The following is a 24,748-nucleotide window of genomic DNA, read 5'->3' as shown; positions in this document are numbered from 1 at the left end:
ATTAAGTGACTTACCCAAGGTCACAGAGCTGGTCAGTGAGTTGCCCAGAAATCCAAGCCAGGCAGTTTGATGCAAGTCACTGTTAGACAGCTATGCAATAGCTCTACTGTCCCTCATACCAGTCAATGCACTACAAAACGTGGTAAGTGTCAGAAAATAAAAGCACGAGGGTGCCCTGCAAGAAAATGGGGATTTCCTCTTTCTTCCACTTTCTCTTCTAGCCCCCACTACACAAAGCCTTTTTAAGTCTTCCCACTTCATCCCTTTCATTGCTGGCCGGATAGAGAACACTCTTTCATCCCTGCAGCTGTGGTGCAGGAAGGCAGAGTCCTACCTGCATCCTTGCCCCTGGCCTGGTCTCCCTGATCAAACCTCGCCTGAAGGATTTCTTTCTAATAATGGCCCTGGTGCTTGCGCAAGTCTAGACTGTCAGCTGCCAGAGGGAAGGTGGCTGGCAGCTGGCTCAGCGCAGGCTGGGGGCGCCTCTGGGCGTGCAGCCTTGCATAGCTTCTTGACCTTGGATCTCGCTCCACATGCTGGGACCCGGTTGGGGGCTCGGGACCCTCGTGTGGGGCCCCTCAGAGATCGGTGGTCCAGACCCCTACACTCCTAACGCACCCTCGCACGCACGTTCCTGAGCCCGCGCAGGGTGAGCCCCGAGATGAGCCCATAGGTCGCGAACCTTCCAGTTCCGTCCGCCCGGCGGGTGGCCCGGAGCGAGGGCCCCCTCCCCTCGGCTGCCGGGCGCGCCAGGCCCAGCGCGGGCGGCTCTGGCGAGGGGCGGGGCCCGCGGCGGGAGGCCCCTCCCCGGGGGCGGGCCGGGGGCCGGGCGGGGGGGCCGGTGGGGCTGGGGGCGGGGCGGGCGGGCGGCGCGGGGGTGTCCCTCCCTCCCTCGCTCTCCCCGGTAAAGTCTCGCGGTGCTGCCGGGCTCAGCCCCGTCTCCTCCTCTTGCTCCCTCGGCCGGGCGGCGGTGACTGTGCACCGACGTCGGCGCGGGCTGCACAGCCGAGTCCGCCCGCCCGCCCGCCAGCATGGCCACCACCGCCACCTGCACCCGCTTCACCGACGACTACCAGCTCTTCGAGGAGCTCGGCAAGTACGGCCCGCCCGCCGCCCGCCGCGGTCCCCCGCCTGCCCTGCCGCCCGGGCGCTATGCGGCTCCTCGCCCCGCCCCCCGGCCCTTCACCGGCTGCTGCGGCGCCCCCTCGGCCGCCCCACCCCGGCCTTTCCCGCCCGCCGCCTCCCGCCCCGCGCCCCCCGGCCCCGCGCCCCCCGCGCCTTGCCCCGCAGCCCCTCCGCACTCTGCAGCAGCTGGCGGGGCCGCTGCACCCCGGGCGCCGCCGCGGGCACTGCAGCCCCCGGACCGCTCCCGGGCGCCCTCCAGCCCCGCCCCTCCGCACCATTCAGGCGCCCCCTCCCGACCACCTCCCCACGCTGCCCGGGAGCTCACTCCGCACCCTGAACCCAGGTCCCACGCGCCTCGCACTCAGGAGCCTCCCCGGCCCTGCGGCCTCAGCCCCGCTGCGGAGCCCGGGCGTTGGGGGGGCCGTTTGGCACCCGGCCCCGCCCCCCGCGATTGCCGCTCCAGGCTCCCAGCCCGGCGTCTGGGCAGTGCTGCGGCACCCCCGTCCCCTCCCCCCACCCCTGCAGTGGTCCCAGGAGCCGCGTCGCAGCCGCAGCATCCCCCTCCCCTCCGCACTGAGCTGGCCGCTGCAGCAGCCCCGGCCCCCCCGCCCCCACCCGCGCCGCCGAGCCTGGCCACTGCAGCCCCTGCCCCGCCTGCCCCCCTAGACGTTTCCAGAGCCGAGAGTGCGAGCTCCCATTTTGGGGGGACGTCAAGAAAAATAGCATGGGAAGGGGAGCTCTTGTTGTCAGACTGTGTCCTCTCTTCCCTTGCTGTCAGTTGAGCGGGATGCAGTGAGGTGAAGCCAGTTGTGGGGGATTTGAGCCTCACTTTGCCCCATGGTTAAGGGAGATTACTCTTTCAGGGGATGATACCTCTTGTTGATCTCTCCTTCCCCTACCCTCAGATGTTCCTGCCGAGAGAAGGGCAGGGTCTCTCTGGTCCCTTCTGCCCTGGTTCTCTTGGCTGGGACCGCAGGGCTGTCTGAAATGCAGCAGGTGTGTGTTTTCAGCGTCGCCCACCCGGAGGCTGTTGCCTTGCCCAGGGACTGGATGAGAGAGTGGGAGGGCGGCAGGCCACCAACATCTGTTCAGTGTCCTGCGGTGGCCACGTCCTTCTGCCTCGGGTTGGATGGTGGTGGTCGCAGCGCCGGGGTGTGTGTGTGTATGTGAGTGTAACTAGAGGTCTGGTGATGGGAGCATCATTGTCCCCAGACCTGAAGTGTGTCTGTGTCACTGCCCTGCTCCGTGTCCCAGTTGTTTCCCCCTTCTCCCTCCAGGGGTGCTTTCTCTGTGGTCCGCAGGTGTGTGAAGAAAACCTCCACGCAGGAGTATGCAGCAAAAATTATCAATACCAAGAAGTTGTCTGCCCGGGGTGAGTGTTCCCTGTCTTGGCCTCTTCCTGAGGGTGCCTCCAACGGCCATGGCTTCGTCTGAACAAGCCCCAGGAATTGGGGGTTGTGCCTTTTAGTACTTGAAGAGGACTTGGAATTTCAGACTGGTTGGACTTTGAAGCCAGGAAAGGAGTTGCGGTGGAGGTGGGGGAGGGGGTGGAGGGGACTGGAAGTGCTCAGGTAGCAAAGAATGAAGTAAGAAATGCAGGTAGCTACAGTGGCCCCTAAAGGCTCAAGGGAGTTGTCTTCAGGGAGGTGGAGGATATGGGAGTAGTGGGTGGCACGAAAGGGAGAACTCTTAATTTGGGGCATTTGGAGCCTCTCCCTTTGGGGCAGTGGTGGCCACGACAGGCATTTCCTGGTCCCTTTGCCCCCGTGGTGACTTAGGATGGAAATGCAGTAAGTGAGCATCTCTGACAAAGCCAGCCTCCCCTGCCCACCAGGCGGCAGAACAGACTCCCAAGGGAAGGGAATCTGTAAACGTCAGGGGAGGCTGCTATGGCGAGGGCATCTCAGGAACAAATTCTGCCAGATGAACTTGATTGCTTTTTTGATCAAATTACAAAGTTGGTGGTGCAGCAGCAGATGTAGTCTGTCCTGGGTGGAGGGTGATGCTTCATGGTCTAGAAATCCCAATGGTCCAGTTTGGGCAGGGACTGCACTACCTCGGAGTCTGAGGAACATAAAGGCCCAGGCCTTGGGGCCTCATTTGCGAGATCCTCCCAAGTACCTGAGTTGGGCGGGGGCAGTGGGGAGGGGGTCAGGGCCTGTCTTTCACACCTTGAACCTGCACTCTCTGAACCTCCTATTGGGTGCTTGCCAAACTCACCTCATCTGATAGGTGTAGACCCAGCAATGTGTGAAGTGCTCTGTGAACACATCTGGTGAGTATAGAGGTCAGATCTTGGAGGGCTGCAGGGCGCAGCTGGGGAACAAAGGTTATGAGATGCAGAGAAGGGAATTAGGGCTGGACAGTTGGATGCCATAAATACATTAGGAGCCAGGACACATGCCCTGGGGAAGACATGGGCTTTAGCCAATAATGACACGGGCTTCTCTGGGATAAGAGACATTGTAGATGTCCCAAAGGCTCAGAGAAGCTCTAAAATTCCATGGAGATGACAGTGGGCTTCTGTCATGTTGGCAGTTGTTCTGGGACCTGTTTAGCAGGGCCATCTCCCCCCACCGGCTGGGTACTCTCTCTCCATCCCCCCAGTAGGGCACGAATTGCTGACTCCCATCCAGCTCAATCTCTTGCTGTTCGTGTGCATTGCCTATAAAGTTGGACTTGTTTGTTTTCTTTCTCTCTGGGTACCTTGAGTCTGAGGATGGTTGCCATAGAGATATGTGGGCAGTCAAATGCCCTCCTCCCCTTGGGAGGAGGGGGTGCAGACAACAGGGGCTGAGCTCTCTGGCAGACATTCTCTGGCCAAGGATGGAAGGTGCAGGCAGGAACCATGGCTTCAGGCTGAATACCTCTCATGCTCACACAGCAGAGCCCTGGTGCATCAGAAACAGGGCTGGTGTCTGGTGTCTCCAGTTGATGACGCAATGCTTTTCTCTCCTCATCTCACCAGTGTTCTCTGACCCCAGAGTAAGGGAAGGAGAGACAGCCGGGAGCCAAATTCTGGGATGTGAGGATAGGTGACGTGGTGACTTCCTGCAGCTACCTGACTGGGGCTTTCATTTCCTACTCTTCCCCTACCCGCCTGAACTTCCATGACCTGTGTCATAGCATCCCTTTCCCTTCCTCACCTCCTTTCAACCTTGTCCCATCTTTCCCAGTGGATATCTTTCTTTCCCTGGCCAAATTGGATGAGGTTTGATTTCTCTTTGATTTTTTTTTTTTCCCTCAAGAAGAGGATTCTTGTGTAAAAGTATATGCTTCAGACAGAACTCCCCCTCTCCCGAGATGGCTATGCTAAGACTGGGCCCTGTTGTGTGGCCTTGTATGCCAGGTTGACTTTGGGACAGAGGCACAGATGATAGGCGCAGATGCCAGCCAGAGGGGTCAGAATGTGTAAGTGCCAGCCAGTACTGTGTGGAGGTAGGAGAGTAGGAAGGGGCTGTCTTGGAGATGGAGGGAACAGGGTGGTCTGGGCACAGGGGATGTGAGCTCCTGGAGAGAGCTGGGCCAGGGTAGCCATGGGCCGGTGCCCGTGGGGTTAGGAGTGAGGGCCCATGGCTTCCCTGAAGCCTCTCGGTTTACACTATATATTTTATAAAGGTGCAGCCGCTGGGGCTGGGTTTCACTCGTTGCTGTCTGTCTGTCAAGGGCTCTGCAGGTGTTGGATTTCTGTGTCTGGAAATGTCGTGGGCCCACCAGGGTCATCTGTGAAGGTCTGAAGGGGCTTGCTGTGTTTGCTGGGTCTTCCTGCCTACTGTCTTTCTTGTGATTCTCTGGGCTACAAACTGAAAAGAAAGAAAGAGGGTATAATGCTGTTTCTCCTTGGCATCCTTGGTGAGGTGGCCCAGGAGGCAGAGAGAGAGATCACCTGGTCTTCTAGGGGGTCCGACCTAGATGGGAAGCCTTCTTTTGGGCTGTTGTGTCTTGTCACTGTGGCCTCAGAGGCCCACATTGGCAGTTGGGGTGGCGAGGTGGGGAGTTCATGCAGATGTGCATTGAGCACTATCTTTGTCTGCCGGCCTGTCTACATAAAGTCACTGAAAGTCACATAACGTCACTCTATTTGCTTCAGAGCTGCTATACGAGTGGAGCTGGGCTCATAAGGGAGCCCGTGGTTCCAAGCTTAGCGCCGCTGGGCCGAAGGAGGCATTTAAAATAGGCTTGGATGCAGGAGCTAGTGGGCCAGGTGATGGCAATGATAAGTCGTTATTTTAAGATTTAAGAGCACCCCCCTCAAGGAGCCTGAGCCCTTATGTCTTTTTTTATTTTTAAATCTTCATATTCCCTTCTTATCTTTATTCATATGCATACAGATTTTCACCTCGTGGAGCATAACATTTTATATCCTGCTCTCTTTGCTTGTATCCAAAGCATTTCCCCCATATTGCTACAGTTGAAGGGCAAATGGTCTTTTCTTCTACATGGTTTAGGATTTATCCCTAAAACTATCAGCATCACAAGAAACTTCTGTATTTGTACAATTTATCTGGATTCTAGTTGCTTTCTGGAATCCAGATGGATTTATCCGAGATGGTTACTGGGGTAATGCCCTTGGCCTTACTAAGAGATACTACCGGAAGCAGTGTTATGAAATCTGTTATAACACTTAAGTGTATTTAATCTGTACACCCTGTTTGAAGAAACTTCTTTTGAAGCTAAATGTAAGCAAAAGCTTTCCTCTTTGTGAGGACCTGGGAGGTGAGGGAAGGGTCCTTATGTGCTTCTTCACTTCTGGGTGGGTAGGCCCTAGTGAAGTGCCTGACGTATGCTAGCCACATATGCATTAAATGAATGGGTCAAGAGGACTGTGTAACCAATCGTGGTTGCCTTTTGGCTTTGGCTCCCAGGAAACTCAGTCAAGTTGCCAAAGCCCTTGTACCCAGCTCCTGGCTTGGGTCCCCCGTTCTGATCCAGGGAGCCAGGTTGCAGACCTGATACGGCTGCTGGAAGAGAGGACAGATGAGGATAAAGACCTGTGTTAGGGGCATAAGGCAGAGTGGGAGATGTAGGCAGACAGTTAGCTGATGATTCCTCCTTCCTTGTCACTAATGGCACCATAGGGCCACTGTTGGGATCTCTTCCAAGCAGTGATTTTCAATTTTAGTGTGCATAAGGATCACCCTGAGAACTGGTTTAAAAAATGCAGATTTCTGGGCTTTATCTACAGATTCTACTTCAGGAAGTCTAGGGCGGGGCCACAGAATCTGCATTTTAAACACATGCTCCAGTGAATTTCATGCAGGTGAGGCATGAGCCACTCTTTAACAGATGCCACCTAAAATCTGCAACAACGACAGTTGCTCTTGCCATGCCCTCTGGAAATCAATAGACACACCTTGGCCCAGCCTTCTCCAGATTGTGCCTCTGCTGCTGTGTGGCCATCTGTGCACATGGGCTGTTCTGTGATTAGGGGACTCATTCTGGGCCTCCGAATTGAGGTGTCTGTGTCTGAGGCTAAGGCAGGCTGGGTGGCTGGGGTTGAGGCATGTTGGCCACCAGAAGGGTAAAGGCTGTCCCTTTCTGGGTCCAGCTGGCCCTGGGGACTGAAATGGGATCCCCCTGGATGGTGCCAGCTAAGAGTCCCCGCCTCCCCCAGTGTTGGCCTGAGTAGCCTCCATGACATTTGTGTCCCCTGTGGTATCTCCAAGTGAGACTTTCCTGTTAAGGACCTGGGTGAAGTGAGGGAAAGAGAAGGGAGGGGGAAGTAGCAATGCAGGGAGTGGGAGAAGGAAGAGAAATCCACGCAGCACTGGAACACGGGCCTCGACGAAGCATTTAGTGGGGCTGTTTGCAAAACCATGCTTTCCTCCTAAAGATAAAACAGGCCAATTTCTGTAAAACAGAGAAATGGGCATCCTGCATATCAGCGATGGAACTCCTCTACCTCTCTCCTGAAGGGATGGAAGCCGACTGCAGGTCCCTCCTCTGTGTAAAGGCTTCTGCTGGGTGGCTTTTGTCATACGGTCACATTGAGCTGTGGGCCTTAGTGCACACAACACTAGCCTGACCCCTCCCCTCTCACCTGCCTTCCCAGAGTGACTTGGGGTGCCACATCAGGGGGTGGGGACGGAGGTGGGAAGGTGGCCCTATTCAGTCAGGGAGGCCCCTGCCTTCTTGCTGCTTCCTCTGGTCACTTCGCATCATACCCTTGTCAGAAGCTGTGCTGAAACCCTAGAGGTGAGTGGCTGACCCCATTCTCTGCCAACGCTGGAGACATGGAAGAAGAGGCTGTGTATGATCGTTCCTGCCCCCATCTCTGTGCTTGCTGCTCTCTGAACAGCTTTGGCAGACTAACAAGGGCCTGATCCCATGGATGCCAAAAGGATGGTGACAGGAGGAGATGGGCACTTTGCACCTCCTGAATGCCTCTCTACAGAGGCCCTTTGTCATCTTGCCCATGGCCAGACAGATCTGCCCCAGGACCAGTGGGGAAACCAAGGCACAAAGCTTTGTCTGGGGTCTGTTTTTTTGGTTTTGCGCTGCAGGTGCCCGTGACTTTGCCAGGGCTTAGACCCAGCGTCCTCAGGCTGTGTGGCCTCCACCCACTCCTTGGCGCCTTTCTTTAAAACACAGGTTCTGGATACTTTGTTCCTGTGATGAATCTTGGCGCATCACCCCACACCTCTCCATCTAGGCCCTGAGCTCCAAGCCTGGTGGAGCAAATCCCTCCTCGTTGCTGGCTGAGGCCCCATTCCCGTCTGTACCCACCTCTCTGGGCTGTGCGGTGGGGAGATTTCCAGCCACTCCTCCCCAACACCATCTCCGCTTCCTGGGCCCTATCAGCAGCAGCCGCAGCTTCCCATCTGCTCCCCTCTTTTCTCCTCCCTTTTTTTCCCCTCCCCCCTGCTTGCTGCTGCCCTGGGAGGAGCTATTTTTAGGGGCTGCTTCCTGGGATGTTTTACTTGGGGCTGGTTACCATGAAGGAAATGTCACCAAAACAGTGGGCAAAGGCTGCAGGCACCAGGAGCCTTGCCGGGGGCATGAAGAACATGATGGCTGATCCTGTTCTGGCCCTTGAGAGTGGCCAGAGTGTCCCCAGGCAGAGCCTTGCCTTCTTGGGGCTTGCTAGTGACCCCATGGGGATTTTCTCTGTCAAAGCTGATTTAGGGCCGTTTTGCTGTGGGGCATTTCTTGGAGCCTCTTTCCCTCTTTAGTTATAGCTTCCCTTGCCTTAAGATCTAGCGGCCAAAGTGGGGCTCAGCTCTTCGTGTCACCCTGTTAAAATTGCTTGAGTGAGGGCTGAAGAGAAGGGGAGGATGCTGGGTACTGCACAGAGCCTTGGGGGTTCACATGGGCATGTTTCAGGCCCCGTCCCTCTATTCACAGCCCCTAGCTAGTCACCGGTTGTACGGGTATGAGGAAATTAGAAACTATGGTCTTGCTCTTACATGGTGGATGGACTTTGCTTTTAATTGGAGACTCTTTGTACCTTTAGAGTGAGATTCAAAGAGGAAGGGATGTGGCATCACAGTGTCAGGGTGAGGTCAGTGGGATTGTGGCTTGGGATTCCCACTGGTTGGTGCCCCAGACCTGGGGCTGTGCATAAGCAGCTGGGAAAGGTGGATTATGATACCAAATCCCTGTGCTGTCCTTGTTTCTGCTCCTCAGAGTGGTGCCTAAGGGGACCGGACAGGGGCCTCTGCTGCTTGGGAAGGAGATGAGGGGCACTCAGGAGGGCACAAGTAAGGTTGCTTCGCATCAAGCCCTGAAATCAGTGGGGCTGCAGGAAGCATCTCACATCCACATTTGGGGTCTCGGGCACAGAACTGCAAAATGCTCTTTGCAAAGTTAAGAATGTCTTTGAGATTGGAACTTCGGATTGTCCTCAGCCAGTGTAGAAATGTGCATCCTTTCCCTCATACAGAAGGTTGTATGTTTAGGTGGCAGCAGGATCTTATTTGAAGCTAGTGCTGGCATTTGTGGGTTTTTTTTTAGGAAAATGTCACTAAGTCAGCAGGCCTATCCTGACAGGGCCATGGAGAGTCTGTGGCCAGCCCTCCCTGGCCCCCTGACCTGGTGGAGGAAGGAAGGGGCATTGGAGTAGGCTTCTATCTTCAGGCCAGAGGGGAAGGTGGTTCAAGGGCAGGCTCAGTGTACCCCTTGGCTGCACGCTATCACCTCCTATCTGCTTCCTCTTCTGCCTCCCTCGGTGCATCTGGTCACTTCTTGCTGCCCTTCCTGTGAAATTGTGGTGCTTTGGACCAGATCCTGAAGTACTTGGGGAGAAGGCGGGAGAGACTGGGCTTCCAGGATCCTTGTTTCCCAGGGCCAGGCTCTGGCCTGGGTAGGCTGCTGGTGAAGGGCTGGAGCTGCTTCTGCTTTTTGCTCCTGTTGCCACCTCTGCTTATGACGGGGAAAACCTGCAGAGGGCTGTGGTTGGAGCTGGGCTCAAGGCCGGCAGGGGTGGGTCTCTCCATGGCAGTAGCACACAGGCGGGCAGGAAGTGGCCCTGTGCAAAAGCGGGAAGTGGCTGTTGTCAAACAGGAAGGGGGGGCTGGGCTGTGGGAGGGGCGGTGATGAGCCTGGTAGAAAGGTGGCTGGAGGAGGGTCTACCTCGAAAGGTCCCAGCCGCTCCCTAGTGGTCACTGGAAGGCGGGGGCATCTCAAGGGAGGCAGCTACCTTTGTGGCACCTTGGGATGGCGAGCCAGGGCCCTCCCACTATGGACCAAGTCCATTCAGTTGGCCTCACCCTTTTTGGGGTTGGGGATGCTGCTTCCAGCTGGGATGCTCTTGCAGTTGGCAAAGATGCTCTAGAAACCACTACTCCATCCTGGAACCCCTCCGCTGTTGCTGCCACTGGAGTGGACCCTCAGCTTTTTCCCAGCTGTGGTCCAGCCCTGGAACTGACTACAGGACAGGAAGTGTGGGGCAAAGAGACAGGAGACAACAACTGGAGAGGCTGGGTGGTGGCCGGGTGGTACATGATGGCAGGGAGAAATTGCTCTGCTCATTGAGGAGAGCTTGTGGATGGCAGGATGCCACGGCTGCGAGGAAGAGGAGGGAAGCGGGCAGTGATGCTTCCTGTGGTGGTCCCCATTCTCTGAGGAGCCCCTGTTGCTGCCCATCACCTGCAGACTATAGACACAGGTGGGCCCCACCAAAACTGAGGGGGATACCCCACCCCCAGGACTGCAATGAGGACCATGTGGGGAGTCCAGAAGCCAGGCAGGAGGGCTCGGTTGCTGTGTTGCAGACCCTGATTCTGCCTGGGCACAGGGGACTGTGGGTTCCATTCACAGTGTCCCTGGTGATATCTGTGACCACAAGCCCAGCCCAGGAGACCCTATCCACCTTCTCACTGGGCCCTTGGAAAGGAGCTATATGCCAGGCCTTATGCAAAACTCTTAACCTGCACCACCTCAGTTAAACCTCAGATCTTGCTATCTCCGTTTTAGAAGTGAGGAACCTCTTCCAAGATAATGTGTGGCTCACTGTCTCACCTCCTTTGAATCCTAATCAAATGTCACCTCCTTACTGAGGCTTTCCTGGACCACCCTACATAAATCTACACTTCCCCTTTCTCTGCTTTTTCTACGCAGTACTTGCCATGACATCTAATGTGCCATTGAGTTTTTTTATTGTCTGTCCTTTCCCCACATGCAGCCCACTAGAGTGTCAGCTCCATGAGGGCAGGGATTTTTGTCTGTTTTATTCACCTGTCTTCATAGCATCTCGAATAGTGCCTGTCAAATAGTAGGCCTCAGTAAATCTTTCTTTCTTTCTTTTTTTTTTTTTTTTTTTTTTTGAGACGCAGTCTCGCTCTATCACCCAGGCTGGAATGCAGTGGCCTGATCTTGGCTCACTACAGCTTCCACCTCCTGGGTTCAAGCACATCTTCCTAATTTTTGTATTTTTGTTAGAGACAGCATTTTGCCATGTTGGCCAGGTTGGTCTTGAACTCCTGACCGCAAGTGATCCACCCACCTTGGCCTACCAAACTGCTGGGATTTCAGGCGTGAGCCACCATGCCCAGCCACGGTAAATATTTCATGAAGGAATGAATGAAGCTCGGGTGGGTTTAATAGCTTGCCGGATGTGGCAGTGTTGGGCTCAATCCAGGGCTGTCTGACTCCAAAACCAATGAGTTGTTAATTGCCATACTCCACAGCTTAGAATCAGAATGAGGACCAAGGTACAGTCCTGGGGTTCAGAGAAGACCTGGGCCTTGCTGGGAACATGGGGCTTAGCTCCTTGGAGTTAAGGCTGAATTAAGAGGCTAACGAGGACCCTCTGGACGCTGAGCAGCTCCTTCGAGGAGCTGAGAGCCTGAGTCTGTGTCTCTCCTCTTCACTCAAAGTCACTGCTAAAGCCAGAGTGCCCTTATTTTTAGTGTGTTGCTGTTGTGGGACTGTAACCATTAGCTAGTAAGAGACTTAAGGAAGGAGATAAACATTAATCTTCTGGGCTTTCCCTCAGCTGCCACCTCCGCATTGCAAGATGCTGTTCTCCTGCACCTGTCCAGGCAACCAAGCCCGAGAGTTATGGGCTGGAGGGTGGAGAGGTGCATGCCTAGAGAGAGGGCCATGGATCTGTTACTTTGGGGCTGGCTATCTTGGTACCTCCATCTCAAGTCCAGGGATGGAAGGTGGGGTCATGTCAACATCCTGCCAGATCTAGAATAAGCAAGTCCCCCAGCCACCAGGCAAGGCTTTTGAAGCCTCCTTGAGTGCCCCACTTCTGGAGTTTGCTGGCCACATCCTGTGCCTGAGACCAAGGGATGCCAGGTGATCTGGGAGTTAGGGGTTACCTGGGGTTCTCCTGGCTGCATCCTGGTCAGTGGTCATGCTGAACCCAGGGACAGGAAGGAAGGCCTGACCCAGATCTTTGGCAGCTGGGACGGATTAGCTGGGCAGCAGGAACTAATCTCTGTCTGTCCCCACCTCCTTTCACAAAGTAGAGCTGTTGCTAGAGGGAAAGTTTAGGACAAAGCTGGGTTTGGTTAGTGAAACAATAAATGTGAATTTCTTCTAGTCCACAATCCCTACATTATCTCAAACTGACAGGCCTGGGTTTGAATCCCAGTTCTATCTCTTTCCTGCTGTGGAATCTTGGGCAAGTTACTTAACTTCCCTGGGCCTCCGTTTCTTCCATCATCTAGAAATGTGGACAATCATAGCATTCACCTGATGAGATCATTGGGAGGGCCGCGGGAAGCTTTACAGAGGCTTTTTGCTGTGTAGGGTAGAGGCAGGGAGATAGGAAGAGCTTGGCAGCTGTGGATATGAAGGCACTTGCGCAGGCCTGGAGAATTCAGGTGAACTGGACTCTCTTCCTTTTGGACCCCCTCCAAAGCCTGGAGTCTTGACTCAATTCTCACCATTTTTTTTTTTTTTTTGGTACGGAGTCTTGCTCTTTCACCAAGCTGGAGGGTAGTGGCATGATCTCGGCTCACTGCAACCTCCATCTCCCCAATTCAAGCGATTCCCCTGCCTCAGCCTCCTGAGTAGCTGGGACTACAGGCACACACCACCACGCCCGGCCAATTTTTTGTATTTTAGTAGAGATAGGGTTTCACCATGGCCAGGATGGTCTCAATCTCCTGACCTCATGATCTGCCCACCTCGGCCTCCCAAAGTGCTGGGATTACAGGCATGAGCCACCACGCCTGGCCTTATTCTCATCATTCTTTATCCAGTCATCATAGCGCAGGTGTGGAGAAAGAGAGCTCTAGGCTCAGACCACCTGCATCACTGCCTGTCTGTGTTACCTTAGGCAGGTTACTCTGTCTTTTTAAACCTCAGTTTCTTCATTTGTAATATAATGGAACTAATCAGATCCCTATTTCACAGAGTTTCCCATAGGTATGAAATATGGTAATCCATGCCTCTGCCTGACATGTAGTCACTGCTTAGTAAGCAATTGTTATGACTACTTCTGTTGTTATTGGTAAACCCTTATTTAGCCCCTGTTTACAGAAAGAACTCTAGAAAGCACTACCCGGAAAGGTACCCCCACCCTTCGGAGAGCTTGCAACTGAAAGATAACTGATGTAATATATGATGTGAGAATCGTGAGAAGTGCATTGGGAAATTGCGGGGGTGGAGTAGGAGGGAGAAGTCACAGTCTACCGGGAGGAGCAGGGAAGACTTCATGAAGGAGGTGACTTTTGGCAGGATTTCAGCAAGTAGAAAGAGGGAAGGACAGTGGGGGAGGGCTGTGAGGCCTCCGTGCTGTGAGTAGCATCCTCTCTTCCCACATACTGGAGCTCTGCCTTCCTGTGGAAGGAATTGACCCACGCAGCTCACTTGGATCTGGGGACTCATGGATTTCTGATTATTCCACCAAAACTGAGTAATCCCAGGGTCTGAATGTGAACAGGTCAAAGCTCACAGAAGTGGTGGCCAAGAAGACCCTGGGGAGAGACAGGATTTGTTTCCTGGTTTCTCTTTCTATAAAATGGGCATCATACTAATGCCAACATCCTAGAGGTGTTATGAGGATAAATTAAAAGAGGCAGCTGCCTGGTGTAGAAGTAAGCTCTGAATACAGTAAATGTTAGCTATTATTTTTTTAAGTCATCGTTATCTTGATCATCAACGTCTTTATTATCAGCATCATTATGTTTCAGGCTTGTCTATGTAGAGAATATATGCAAAACCCTTAGCCAGTGCCAAGTATATATTAGGTGCTCAGTATAACTTAACTATTATTAGTATTCCTAAGAAGAAAGAGCTTCTGGGCCAGGTGCAGTGGCTCAAGCCTGTAATCTCAGCATTTTGAGAGGCTGAGGTGGGTGGATCACCTGAGGTCAGGAGTTTGAGACCAACCTGGCAAACATGGTGAAATCCCATCTCTACTAAAAATACAGAAATTAGCCAGACGTGATGGTGTGTACCTGTAATCCCAGCTACTCAGGAGGCTGAGGCAGGAGAATCACTTGAACCTGGGAGGCAGAGGTTGCATTAAGCTGAGATCACACTAATGCGCTCCAGCCTGGGTGTCAGAATAAGACTCCGTCTCAAAAATCAAAAATACGAAAGAGATTTTAGACACTGGGCCACTGAAACCCTGTTGTAGTGGAAAGAGCACCAGAGTTTTAGTTGAAGACCTGAATTCAAATCCCAGCTCTCCTGCTCACTGACTTGAAATGTGCAACCTCTTGAGTCATTTTCTCATCTGGAAAAGGTGGTCATGTTAACGATCTGGCCCAGTCCTGGTGGCTGGTGCCTATAGTTCCAGCTATTCAGGGGGCTGAAGTGGGAGGATCACTTGAACCCAGGAGTTTGAGGCTGTGATCATGCCACTGTACTCCTGCCTGAGGGACAGAGTAAGACCCTAAAATGAAAAGAAAACAAACCATCTCCAGGATTGCCATGACTTGCTGCATTACTTCAGCAAATCATCGCAAGTGCATAGTTGGTACCTAAGAACTGAAAGAATATGAATAACAAGGTGACCACAAAGAGCGTGGATGGTTAATGGCTTTTGTTTTTTCTGTTCTGCTTTTAGATCACCAGAAACTAGAACGTGAGGCTCGGATATGTCGACTTCTGAAACATCCAAACATCGGTGAGTGCCTGGACACAGAGCATTTTGTGGGTATTTTGTAGAAGCAGGAAGAGCAGACATCCACTGCTTTTGTGTGTGGGATCACCTCTGTCTATGGACCTTTACCTAGTGTCTGTTTTTGCATGAGCAGGATAGCTGCTGTGTCTCAGAATTCTGGGGCATTCTAGTTTAGAGACCTGAGTATCTGCATCACTGCGGCGCGTCTCAGGGCTGGGGTGTGAGGCATCAGAATAGGTTTCAGACGCTATTTCTTCCCTTTCTCCTTCTGTCTTTGGGCTGAGGTCCAGGGTCCTCAGCGTGTGAGGTTCCAGGCTCCTAGCCTGCCAGCATCCCTCACCAAGGGCCATCCACAGCCTTCATGAAAGGATCAGGATTTTGTTTGTGGACCTGAAAGAGTTTTGTTCCTGCTGCGGTGTCCTGCACACTTTAGGGGTTTCCATGGTGCTCCCATTTGTATTCCCTAGAGCCAAGAAAACAAGCTGCCCGCGTCGTCGTTCCCCCCACCCCCGCCTGGCTTTTCTAGAGAAGGGATGGCAGGAACCACTCAGATGGAGAAGGAGAAAAAAGAGGATTTCTCCCTGCTCCCACCCTGACTGGGGGGACAAGAGCACATTGTTGGTTGTGCTAAAGCCTAAGGAGGTTTGCCTGCCTCAGCCCACTCTGGCACAGTTTTACTTTGTTCAGCTGAAGTCGTCTTTGCCAAAAGCGTTGGCCCTGATTTGGTGCTCCTTGCAGAAGGGACAGAAACTGTGCTGGCTGCAGTGTCTGAGCAGAAGCCCCAGTGTTGACTTGAGGCAGAGCAGGGCGCATCTCCTAGGTTTTCCCTGAAAGCCCTGAGTCATCACAAAAGACAACACGTGTTCTGTGCTCCTCAGGCATGGCCTAAATATTGGGGCTCCCACCGTGCCCCAGAGGCCACCTGCTCTGCTCTGTTGGCAGTCAGGGCTGTGAGGTGACTTGCTGAAGCCTAGTACTTCCTTCAGAGCTTCCCAGCCCCTGGCTTCCCAGGTCTTGGGCTAGAATGCTCTAAGTGAACCCTGTTGTGGAAGAGCTGAGGTCCTGCTCTATCCCACTGGGAGAGGAGCAGCTCTGAGTTAGTCAGAATGTCAGCCATGCAGGGCTTTGTTGATGGTAGTCAGCAGCTTGGATTACACCCGAAGCAGATTGGCATGGCTGGTGGCGATCAGCTCTGCCTGGTGCAGTGTGTTGTTCTGCAGAGCCAGCACCTCTCAGCTGGTGGGTTCCTGGCCTCAGAACTAGAGGAGCACCTAGGTGGTCACCTGAAAACAGCACAGTGGGGACTGACGTGTTGCCTTGGGTAGGAGAGGGCCCACAGAGAGAAACACCTAGAACAGCAGTCACAGATACAGGCATGTTTTTGTTGGTTGGCTCAGTAGTCTAAAAATATTTTTATTATTTGCCAATATTTAAAAACGAGATTTCACATTTTGAAAAAAAAATCTATTCCCCTGCCTTTCCAATCAGAAGGCTCCACTCTGCTGAGCCCCCACCTTGCATGTCTAGAAGGAGCTGTGGGGAATGGTGGCTGCCCCCTCAGCCCGCTGGCCACCATCCCTGTGACCCACTATGAGCTCACATTTGCATTGCCCACCTTGGCCCGGTAGGCCTTGCAAGCTTGTGATCTCTGACTTAGAAGTTCCAGAACAGGAAGAAAAAGCATGTGCGTGACTAAAGCCACCCATAAGCCCAGAAGCATTTTGATGTTCCAGTCCTGTATCGCAATATCTGAGAAGGGTTACGTCCTTTCCTTTATGTTCCTTATGACCAACTGGTATAGCAATGATAAGTCCTCATGTAGGCAGGAGACCAGTGGCCGGAGTCGATGATGCAGGAGGCAGAACCATGCCATGTCCACATCATCCACCATGTGGGCGGGTTGACCACAGATGGGTCAGGGTATAATGAAGACAATTTAGAAATGAACAGGAAGGACAAAAATAGGATTCTATCTGAAAAAAGCTCTAGCCTTCTTTTTATGTATTTCTAGAATTAAATACATACTTTTTGACCTCTTAGACTTCACTTCGTTTGGTAGCCCTTTCCTTTCACCATCTGCCCTCAGCTCAGAATGGAGGCAGGCAGAGGGACTGTCCATCCTGGCCGTCTGCTCAGAGGCCAGGCAGGGCCCAGTTACTCTGTTGGCCTCTGATTTCCTAGACTGTGCTTCCATTTCATGACTGCTTCCAAGTCCTAGAGAGGTCGGTCCGAGGACAGTTCTGGGGTCAAGGGTGGGCAGAGGGAAGGGGGGAGTCAAGACTGTGTCCTGGGAGCTCCAGCATCCTGTGGGGACCAGGGCTCTTAGAGATGTGGCGTAGCTGCAGGAACAGGAAGCCGCGGTTGCCATGGATCTGGACCTGGCTTTTGGCGGGAGAGGAGGCAGTTTTGTGCCCCTAATTCACTATTCCTCTCCTCTCTCCACTGCGCCGTCCTTCAGAACTGTGACCCTTCTGGCTCTGGCCTCTTGAACTCCATCCCAAAGGGAAACAAACGGGCCAGCCCAAGAACAGTGCACAGTCGAGGAAGCTGAGAGTAGAGAGCATGTGGTCAGCCCAGGCTGTGGTCAGACTCGGAGGCATGGAATTCAAATGGGCCATTTGGTGCTAGGGGCCAGCCATGCCCAGTTTCCCCCTTAATAGCTAGGTATTCTGTCTCAGGAGTTATAAGCCTGTTGGAAAAGTGAACTCTGATGTAAACTCTGGACTTTGGGTGATGATGATGAGTCAGTGTGGGGTCACAGATGGCAACAAATCCACCACTCTGGTGGGAGATGTTGATGGTGGGGGAAGATGTGCGTGTGGGGACTTGGTATTTGGGAATGCTCTCGGGTATTTGGGAACACTCTGTACTTTCCGCTCAATTTTGCTGTGAACCTAAAACTGCTCTGAAAATAAAGTTTATTAATTAAAAACAAACAAACAAACAACAAAATGCCTGTTGGGTGTAAGGCACACTGCCGACCTCCAAACAGTGCTGGGAGTGTGGCCAGCAGTGGGGAGCTGAGAGGAGGAGATGCTGGTGTGAAGTCTGAGTTCTGAATGAAGTCCGTTCTACCTGTGATCTGCCTGCTCCCTGCTCTCAAGTCCTCCGATGAATAGACTCTGTCTTCCTTCGTGCTGAGCTGCCCCAGCAGTTTCTATCACAGTCTAGCATTGCGGTTTAGAGCAGCACTTCTCAAACTTTTATGTGCTTATGACTCACCCAGGGATCATGTTAAAATTCAGATTCCGATTCAGGAGGTCTGGATTAGGACCTGAGTCTCCAGGTGATGCTCAAGCTAGTGGTCTGCCTCCTGGTCTGTACTTGGAGAAGCCAAGATTTGCGGCTTTGGAGTCACATCCAGATTTGGGGTTTGAATCTGGGATTTGCTAATTAGTAACTGTGACCTCTGTCAAGTTATTTAACTCTGTTGTGCCTGCCTCTGTTTTGTTATCTGGGTCCCTTTGTGGAGTTGTTATGAAAGGGTTCAGCCAGGAAAGGAGGCTAGAAGGGAGATGATGAAAATGGAGATTCCAGCTCCTAGAAGTAATCTTTGCAAGACCCCCAGCCTTGACTCAGTTCACAAGTTATTCAAGCCTGGCCATTTACCCTTGAGCCCAGAGCCCATTCAGCTAACAGTGAGTGCAGCAAAGAAACAGTTGCAAATAAAAAGAAAGAAACACTGAATCATGACTGAGCAGTTCCTACATCCCTGCCTCCAGGGTGGGGGTGGGGGGAGCCCTGCCACAGCAAGCTCTTGAGGGGCAGCTCAGTCCCCCACAAGCCCCCATGGCAACAGGACCTCCTTCCCACTTGTTATTGCTGCAGATATTTTTAACAGCGACACTTTTTCAGTGCTTTTTGGAGAAAGATTTGTTAGTTAAAATGTGGCATATTGTTGGGTGGTTTTTAAAGAATTGGAAATAGCCACAACATTTGGGTTGTGGCTATCTCAGTCCTTGAAGACATGAAATATCAAGTAAAGGTTTGTAGGTGTTTTGGCCTGTTCTGTCTTCCACGGTTTTTAAAGAACAGTAATTAGGTTTGTTGCTGAAATGCAGTGAATGCTTTATACTCATTTCCCCAGATCTTCCTGTCTATGGACGTGGCCTGGCCCTCATTGGCCTTCATACCCTGTCATTACTCTGGAATGGGCTGAGTGTCAGATTATTTGATTGCACGCATCCATAGTCCCTCTGCTCCTGCCTCACAGCACGACACAGTTGTGCTTAGTTACACATTTGTGTAATTGCTGGTTTAAAGCCCATCTTCCCCCTTTGCCTGGCAGCTCTGGGTAGTAGGGCTGGCTCCTCTTCTTCACAGCCACATTCGTAGCATGTACAGCCTCGCCTGCTTTAGGGTAGCTGCCCAGTGGACATTGTTGAGCCAGTCAGAATGGCCAGGGGTAGTGGGGACAAATTGGAGCTCCTTTGCTTGAGTTTGAGAAGGTGACTCCCGAGTGACTCTGTAATATCAGGAATCTTGACGTTGGTTTGTCTTGGCTTCAAGTCCCGGTTCTGCCACTTAGTGTTGTTTTGGGCAGGTTTCCTATGGTGCCTCAGTTTCCCCTCCTATCAGATGGGGTTATTTATATGTAAGTAGTACCCTGCAGAGCCGGCGGCATGAGGGTTCAATACAGTAATGCACGTGGAGCCCATGGAATGACATTGGCACACAGGGACAACTCAAGTAAGTGTTGTTAGAATTTCGGTTGTTATTATCAGAATCTGACAGGGTATGGCAGCTCACAGCTGTAGTCCCAGCCACTCAGGAGGCTGAGGCAGGACATCACTCAAGCCCAGGATCTCCAGCCCACCCTGGGCCACATAGGAGACCCTGTCTCTTAAAAAAAAGAATCTGCTACTGCTAAGTAGGCACTTAGAATGACATAGTTGTTTCTCCTCTTGTCTTCAGTGCCCTGTTAATTTCTTAAAAAAAAAAAAAAAAAAAAAAAAAAAAAAAGCGTTGATAGCAGTCTTATTCAGATACGGCCCCCCTCCATCCCTCCTTGTCTTGGCTGGTGCCTTGCTCTGGGGCACACATCAAAGCTATTCTCTCCGCTGGGTGGCCTAGAAGGATTAGTCTTCCTTTGCTGCTCCTCTTTTCTAATTCCCTTCCTCGGCTTCCTCCCACCTGGGCTCTGTGTGTGGCCTTCCTGGAGAAGGAGAGATGCCAATGACTCCATGTCTAGTCAGAGGCCTGGGTGCCTGCACCTCTTGCCCTGTTCTTGGCCTTGCTGTGCTGGGCAGGGTGGCATGGGGCATGGGGTGGTGTTGGGCATGGGGCGGGGTCTGGCTGAGGTAGGGCTCAGGGCCAAGTCCAGGCAGGGCTGAGCAGCTCCACTTCTCTGGGGTGGTTGTTAGCATCATACCTGCTGTCCCATTAGCTCCCCATGCTGCTGCTGTTAGTCACCTCTCTAATGGAGCTGGTCTTTAGCTTCTGGGACAGCTGATTTCCAGGGGATTATTTGTATTACACACTTTAATGCTTTTTAATAGCAAATTTTTAATTAAATGGAAAGTCCTTTTGGAAGCGAGGGAGCAGCAGCTGCAGCAAGACTCAGCGTGAGGCACTGTCTTAGACCAGAGGTGCACAAGTGAGGGGGGCGGAGGCAGCGGCAGGACTTCGAGAGGACTTGATGAAGTGTATATGGAGTGTGCCCAGGCTACTTTGTGTAGGAGGAAGGCAGGTGCCTGGTGCTAGCTCCCTCCTCCTGTCCTAAAAGCCCCCTCTGTCATCTGGAGGCCTAGGGAAGCATCTTGTTTGCCTAGGAGAGAATGTTTTAAGGAGGAGGGATATTGGAAGTATCACCTGCCTTTGATCCTGTTCACAGAAATACTGAGATTGGGATGGGATTTTTGGGATTGAGTCACTAGATCAGATCAACTAGGGTAGGGAATGGGATTCGAAGACAGTCGTGAGGGCCTGGCTCTGGCCCTGGCTGGCTTCGGAGTCCTCACTTGTCAAGGGAGGAGAACAAGGGGGCCATAGTGGTGGTTCAGCACCTCGGGACTGTGCCGGCTGGGTTGTATATTTTGCTTTCTGAATGATCTTGCTTTGTGGGGAGGGGACATAGGGAGGCGCCTCAGCCCTGAGGAAACGTGTGACACTGGAAACGGAAGCAGCCTGGGCCCACCCAGGAAGAGACATGGCAGTTCCTTTGTCTCCAAGCACTGAACCAGTTGGTTTGGTGTCAGGCCATTCCTGAAGTGCTCCATGAGGTGTGCCTGTAACTGCCAAGGCTTAGAGCAAGGGTCAGACTGAGGGTGGCCTTTGGAACAGAGGTTCCCCTCAAGAGAGGTTCAGGTGAGGGGAGGGACAGGGACAGTCAGCCAAAGCGGAGTCGTGTCTGCATTAGAATGATGCTTAGGGGTTGGCATTTAACCCAGAGGTGGCTTTGTGGGCAGAAGCTTGAAGAGGAGACCTCAGAAGACTTTAGGCTGGTTTTTTGCCCAAGAGCTTTGGAGGCAGGGAGTGAGGAGGGATTCCACTTGCCAGCCTTTTCTCGCAGCTGGTGCATCGCCCAAGTCTTCTCCCTGCAGTGCCCTCCCGAACCTGTCCATGATGCTGCTTTAGGGACATTTGTGAGCGGTCTTTCTTTTGGGTGCCAGGGCTTTGTTGCCTGGATACGGGGGCTGTCCCATGTTTCTTATGGGAAGCAGTGGTGTAGACCATAGTCTTTGGAGTCAGGTAGCACTGGATTTACATCTTGACCCACCACTTAGAAGCTCTTTGGCCTTTGTCAAGAGACTTTGTGTCCCTGAGCCTCTGGTGCCCTCATCTGTAAAATGGGAATAACATTCATCTCAGGTGGTCGAAAAGAGTCATCACCTCCTCAAAGGCAGGCACCGTGTCTGAATCCCTTTACCTAGCACGAGGTCCAGAAAACAGTAGGCGCTCAGTAAATGCTTGCAGAATCAGTAATGTATGCAAGAGCCTAGCACAAGGCCTGGCATAGTCAGCACTTAATACACTGTTACTGTCGTCATTGCCTGAATGTGCGCATGGCCTTCCAGGCTCACCATCCATTATCCTGCACTGCGTGCCTCCCTGCTGAGCTCTGCCTTTCTGCCTTCTTCCCCTCCCCTTAGTTCTGGTCCCATTTACTGCCCTGGAAGAGCTCTCCAGCTTTCCCATCTGGTCATTGTTGTCCCCTGCCATCAACATTGCTAGGTGCTGCCCACGCCGCATCTCACCATCCTGTATCACAGCCCAGGACCACCTTCTCGGAGACCAGCCCTCTGGGAAGGTTTCGGCTTTTCTCCATCTTGACTTCTTAGCCATGAAGCTTTTCTCTTTGCCTGAGTCTGAGGTGGCAACCAGAGCGCCGGGTTCTGGCTCCCAGGCTGCGTAGCTTTACACTGGGGGGCGCTGGGCACGTCGCCATTCCCCCCACCCCCACTGACTGCTCCTTCTGGAGAGCCCTGTGAGCCTGACAGGATGGGGCCGGGGTGGGGCTGCTAAGCAGGAGAAGCCTAGGATTTCCAAGTTTTCTCTCTGTTAATCTCTGTCCCCATCTCCTCTCTTGCAGTGCGCCTCCATGACAGTATTTCTGAAGAAGGGTTTCACTACCTCGTGTTTGACCTGTAAGTGCCACTTTCTGAGGGTGTGGGGGCCTTTCCCTCCAGCTGGCTCGAGATGAAGGCTCAGGAAGAGGCCTAAACAGGCTCTCCAGCCTCTGCCCAGGGCCCTCTCCTTTGCCGAGGGAAAGGATTTGACTGGGGCAGATTGCTGCCTCCCCCCAGGGGGTCTCCATGCCACCCCAGCTTCCCCCCAGGGCTCTGAACCCCAGGACTGCGTTCCTCTCGTACTTCTGTTCAGCAGCACAACTTGCACAGATGCCTTTGTCTTATTTCTCAGTATGCTGTCCTTACTGGAGAAATAAAATACAGCTCTTTGCATGACCTTAAATCCCTGAGAAATCAGAGGTAGCTTTCATTAGTTGTAAGCCAGGCTCCTTTGGATTGGGTCTGTCCTCCACGTTGGTTGTGGTTTAATGCCTTAAAAGCGGCTCTTCACCTCCTGGATACTCCTCTTCAGGATTCGCAGGGTTGGGGCTCTGTGTCATTGGTCTCATTACTCTTCAGCTTCAGTAGTCGCTCTGTCCTTCCTGGGCAGCGATATTTTAGTGTTCGTGTTGGTCTCAAAGCTGTGACTTTTGGGGTAGGTTGACTGTTTTCTCTTAGATCCCTGTATCTTCATCTCTGCCTATTAGTGAATCTGTGGATTTTGGAAACAAATGTCCAGAAGGAAGGGAGGGCCCATGATACCTCAAGGAGAATCCAGGTGTCACCGAAGGATCAAGTGTGTTCTGGGCTCTCAGATGAAATGCATGGGGAGTTGGGTTGTGATTTCTCTAAAAGCCATTCTACAGGGTGACCCTGTTTCTTCCTGGACATTGGGGTTGGACAAGTAACCCTTTCCGCCTTTGACCCTCTGCTTCTGTTGGTTGCAGTGTTACCGGCGGGGAGCTGTTTGAAGACATTGTGGCCAGAGAGTACTACAGTGAAGCAGATGCCAGGTAAGATGAGGGCCCAAGAATTCAAGTGTAGCTGTAGAGTTTAGGACTGAAGTAAGTTTTGGCCACCTTCGGGGGCCAGTATTGTGCCTGTTTGAATAGTCTTTGGGGAGGATCAGAAAGAGCTCTTGTCTGGAGAAAGATTCTGTTGAGCTGGGCTAGGGCTGCATACTGTGGGTGATATTAGAAGTTAAAAATTCATCACTTCCTGACCAGACACGGTGGGTCATATCTATAATCCCAGTACTTTGGGAGGCCGAGTTAGATGGATCACCTGAGGTCAGGAGTTCAAGACCAGCCCAGCCAACATGGTGAAACCCTGTCTCTACTAAAAATACAAAAATACAAAAAAAGTAGCCAGATGTGGTGGCGTGCGCCTGTAATCCTAGCTACTAGGGAGGCTGAGGCAGGAGAATCACTTGAACCTGCAAGGTGAAGGTTTTAGTGAGCCAAGATCATGCCACTGCACTCCAGCCTGGGTAACAGAGTAAGACTAGGTACCCCCGCCCGGCCAAAAAATAAAAAATAAACCAGCACTTCCAGATGAATGTTTTACAAAGCTTTTCCAAGTCTCCTTTACCCTGCAACCCCAGAAATACTTTTTTTTTGCACTACTGTGTACTCAGCAGCATGCCCAATGTCTCCCTCTGCCCCCGTCTTTCCTGTGACAAATCCTAGTGTGCTCAAGCCACTGCGCTGAGGCCCTAGCATGATCCAGAGGTGCAGAAGACATGGTTTCTATCCTGAGGGGGTGGGGAGAGCTCTGGGCTAATAATCCAACCAAAGAGCTCCAGGAGCTTTGAGCCTCTGTTACCTTGTCCTTACACCACCGTGACCAGCCTTACCCTGGGGCTCTTCCAACTTGAGGACCATTCCCCAGCCACACGCCTCAGCTTCTGCCCTCCCTGGAATCCTGGTTCCTCCCTCACCCACACTCTCAGGTGCCTGTTCAGCCTGCCTTCCCTACCTCGGCTCTTCCCCCAGCCTTGCTTTCTCAGAGGGTGATGTCCCTACAACCTGGTTTTGATCATGCTGCCTGCAGCTTATCTGGCTTATGTGGCAGCTCTGGCTGCCTCTGGATAGTGGGGGAGTGCAGCTTCCTCACGAATTTCTCAACGCTGAGAGGCCAATGTTTGCTGATCAACTTCAGATGCCTCAGCCTTGGGAAGAATTCTCAACTGGGGAGATGAATTCCAGTGCCAGCAGGGGAGGACCAGGCTCTGGGACGGAGGAGGCAGTGATGGCTCAGGGAGCCTGTGGGGAGGAGGGGGAGCTATAGGGAGGGGGCCCTGAGGGGGGTGACTGTACCAGTGGGCTTGGCCTGGCTCTGCTGGGACACTTCGCACTTTTGCCATTTTTGGCCAGAAGGCGCTCCCTGCTAGCCCGGCTCTGTTCTAATTATACATCTCTGTGGAGACTCGCCTCTATAGCTCAGTCTTAAAGTCTCTGTGGCCCACTCTTGGGCTGTGTCCTATGGGGAGGCCTGAGCTTCAGCCCCCAGGGACCCAGTAGGACCCCTTGGCTCTCATGGGAGCCCCAGCATCAGATTTTAGAGAAAGGAATAGTAAGTCTGGGCCACC

The 24,748-nt window shown here is 52.8% G+C and overlaps 1 protein-coding gene across 50 annotated transcripts in view; it reads left to right on the top strand.

The window, feature by feature from the left end:
• Positions 1–881: 881 nt before the first annotated feature.
• The window catches only part of CAMK2G (calcium/calmodulin dependent protein kinase II gamma), a 62,049-nt gene continuing 38,182 nt past the window's right edge, over positions 882–24,748 (top strand). For 7 of the 50 annotated variants that reach the window (XM_032256453.1, XM_032256437.1, XM_032256454.1 and 4 more), the window contains exons 1-5: positions 885–1,096; positions 2,403–2,497; positions 14,594–14,653; positions 22,182–22,236; positions 23,106–23,171. In XM_032256453.1, the coding sequence (XP_032112344.1) occupies positions 1,032–1,096; positions 2,403–2,497; positions 14,594–14,653; positions 22,182–22,236; positions 23,106–23,171 (341 nt within the window). In that variant the 5' untranslated portion in view covers positions 885–1,031. Of the gene's footprint in view, positions 1,097–1,811; positions 2,122–2,402; positions 2,498–14,593; positions 14,654–22,181; positions 22,237–23,105; positions 23,172–24,748 lie in introns of those variants that run through there. The other 43 variants (XM_032256449.1, XM_032256439.1, XM_032256432.1 and 40 more) reach the window with 18 other exon arrangements.

Source organism: Sapajus apella, unplaced genomic scaffold (assembly GCF_009761245.1).
Source record: "Sapajus apella isolate SASKATOON/1434 unplaced genomic scaffold, GSC_monkey_1.0 scaffold94, whole genome shotgun sequence".
In the NCBI taxonomy this organism is placed as follows: Eukaryota; Metazoa; Chordata; class Mammalia; order Primates; family Cebidae; genus Sapajus; species Sapajus apella.
Note: the sequence above shows the minus strand (reverse complement) of the source record. Positions and strands in the feature narration are given on the sequence as shown.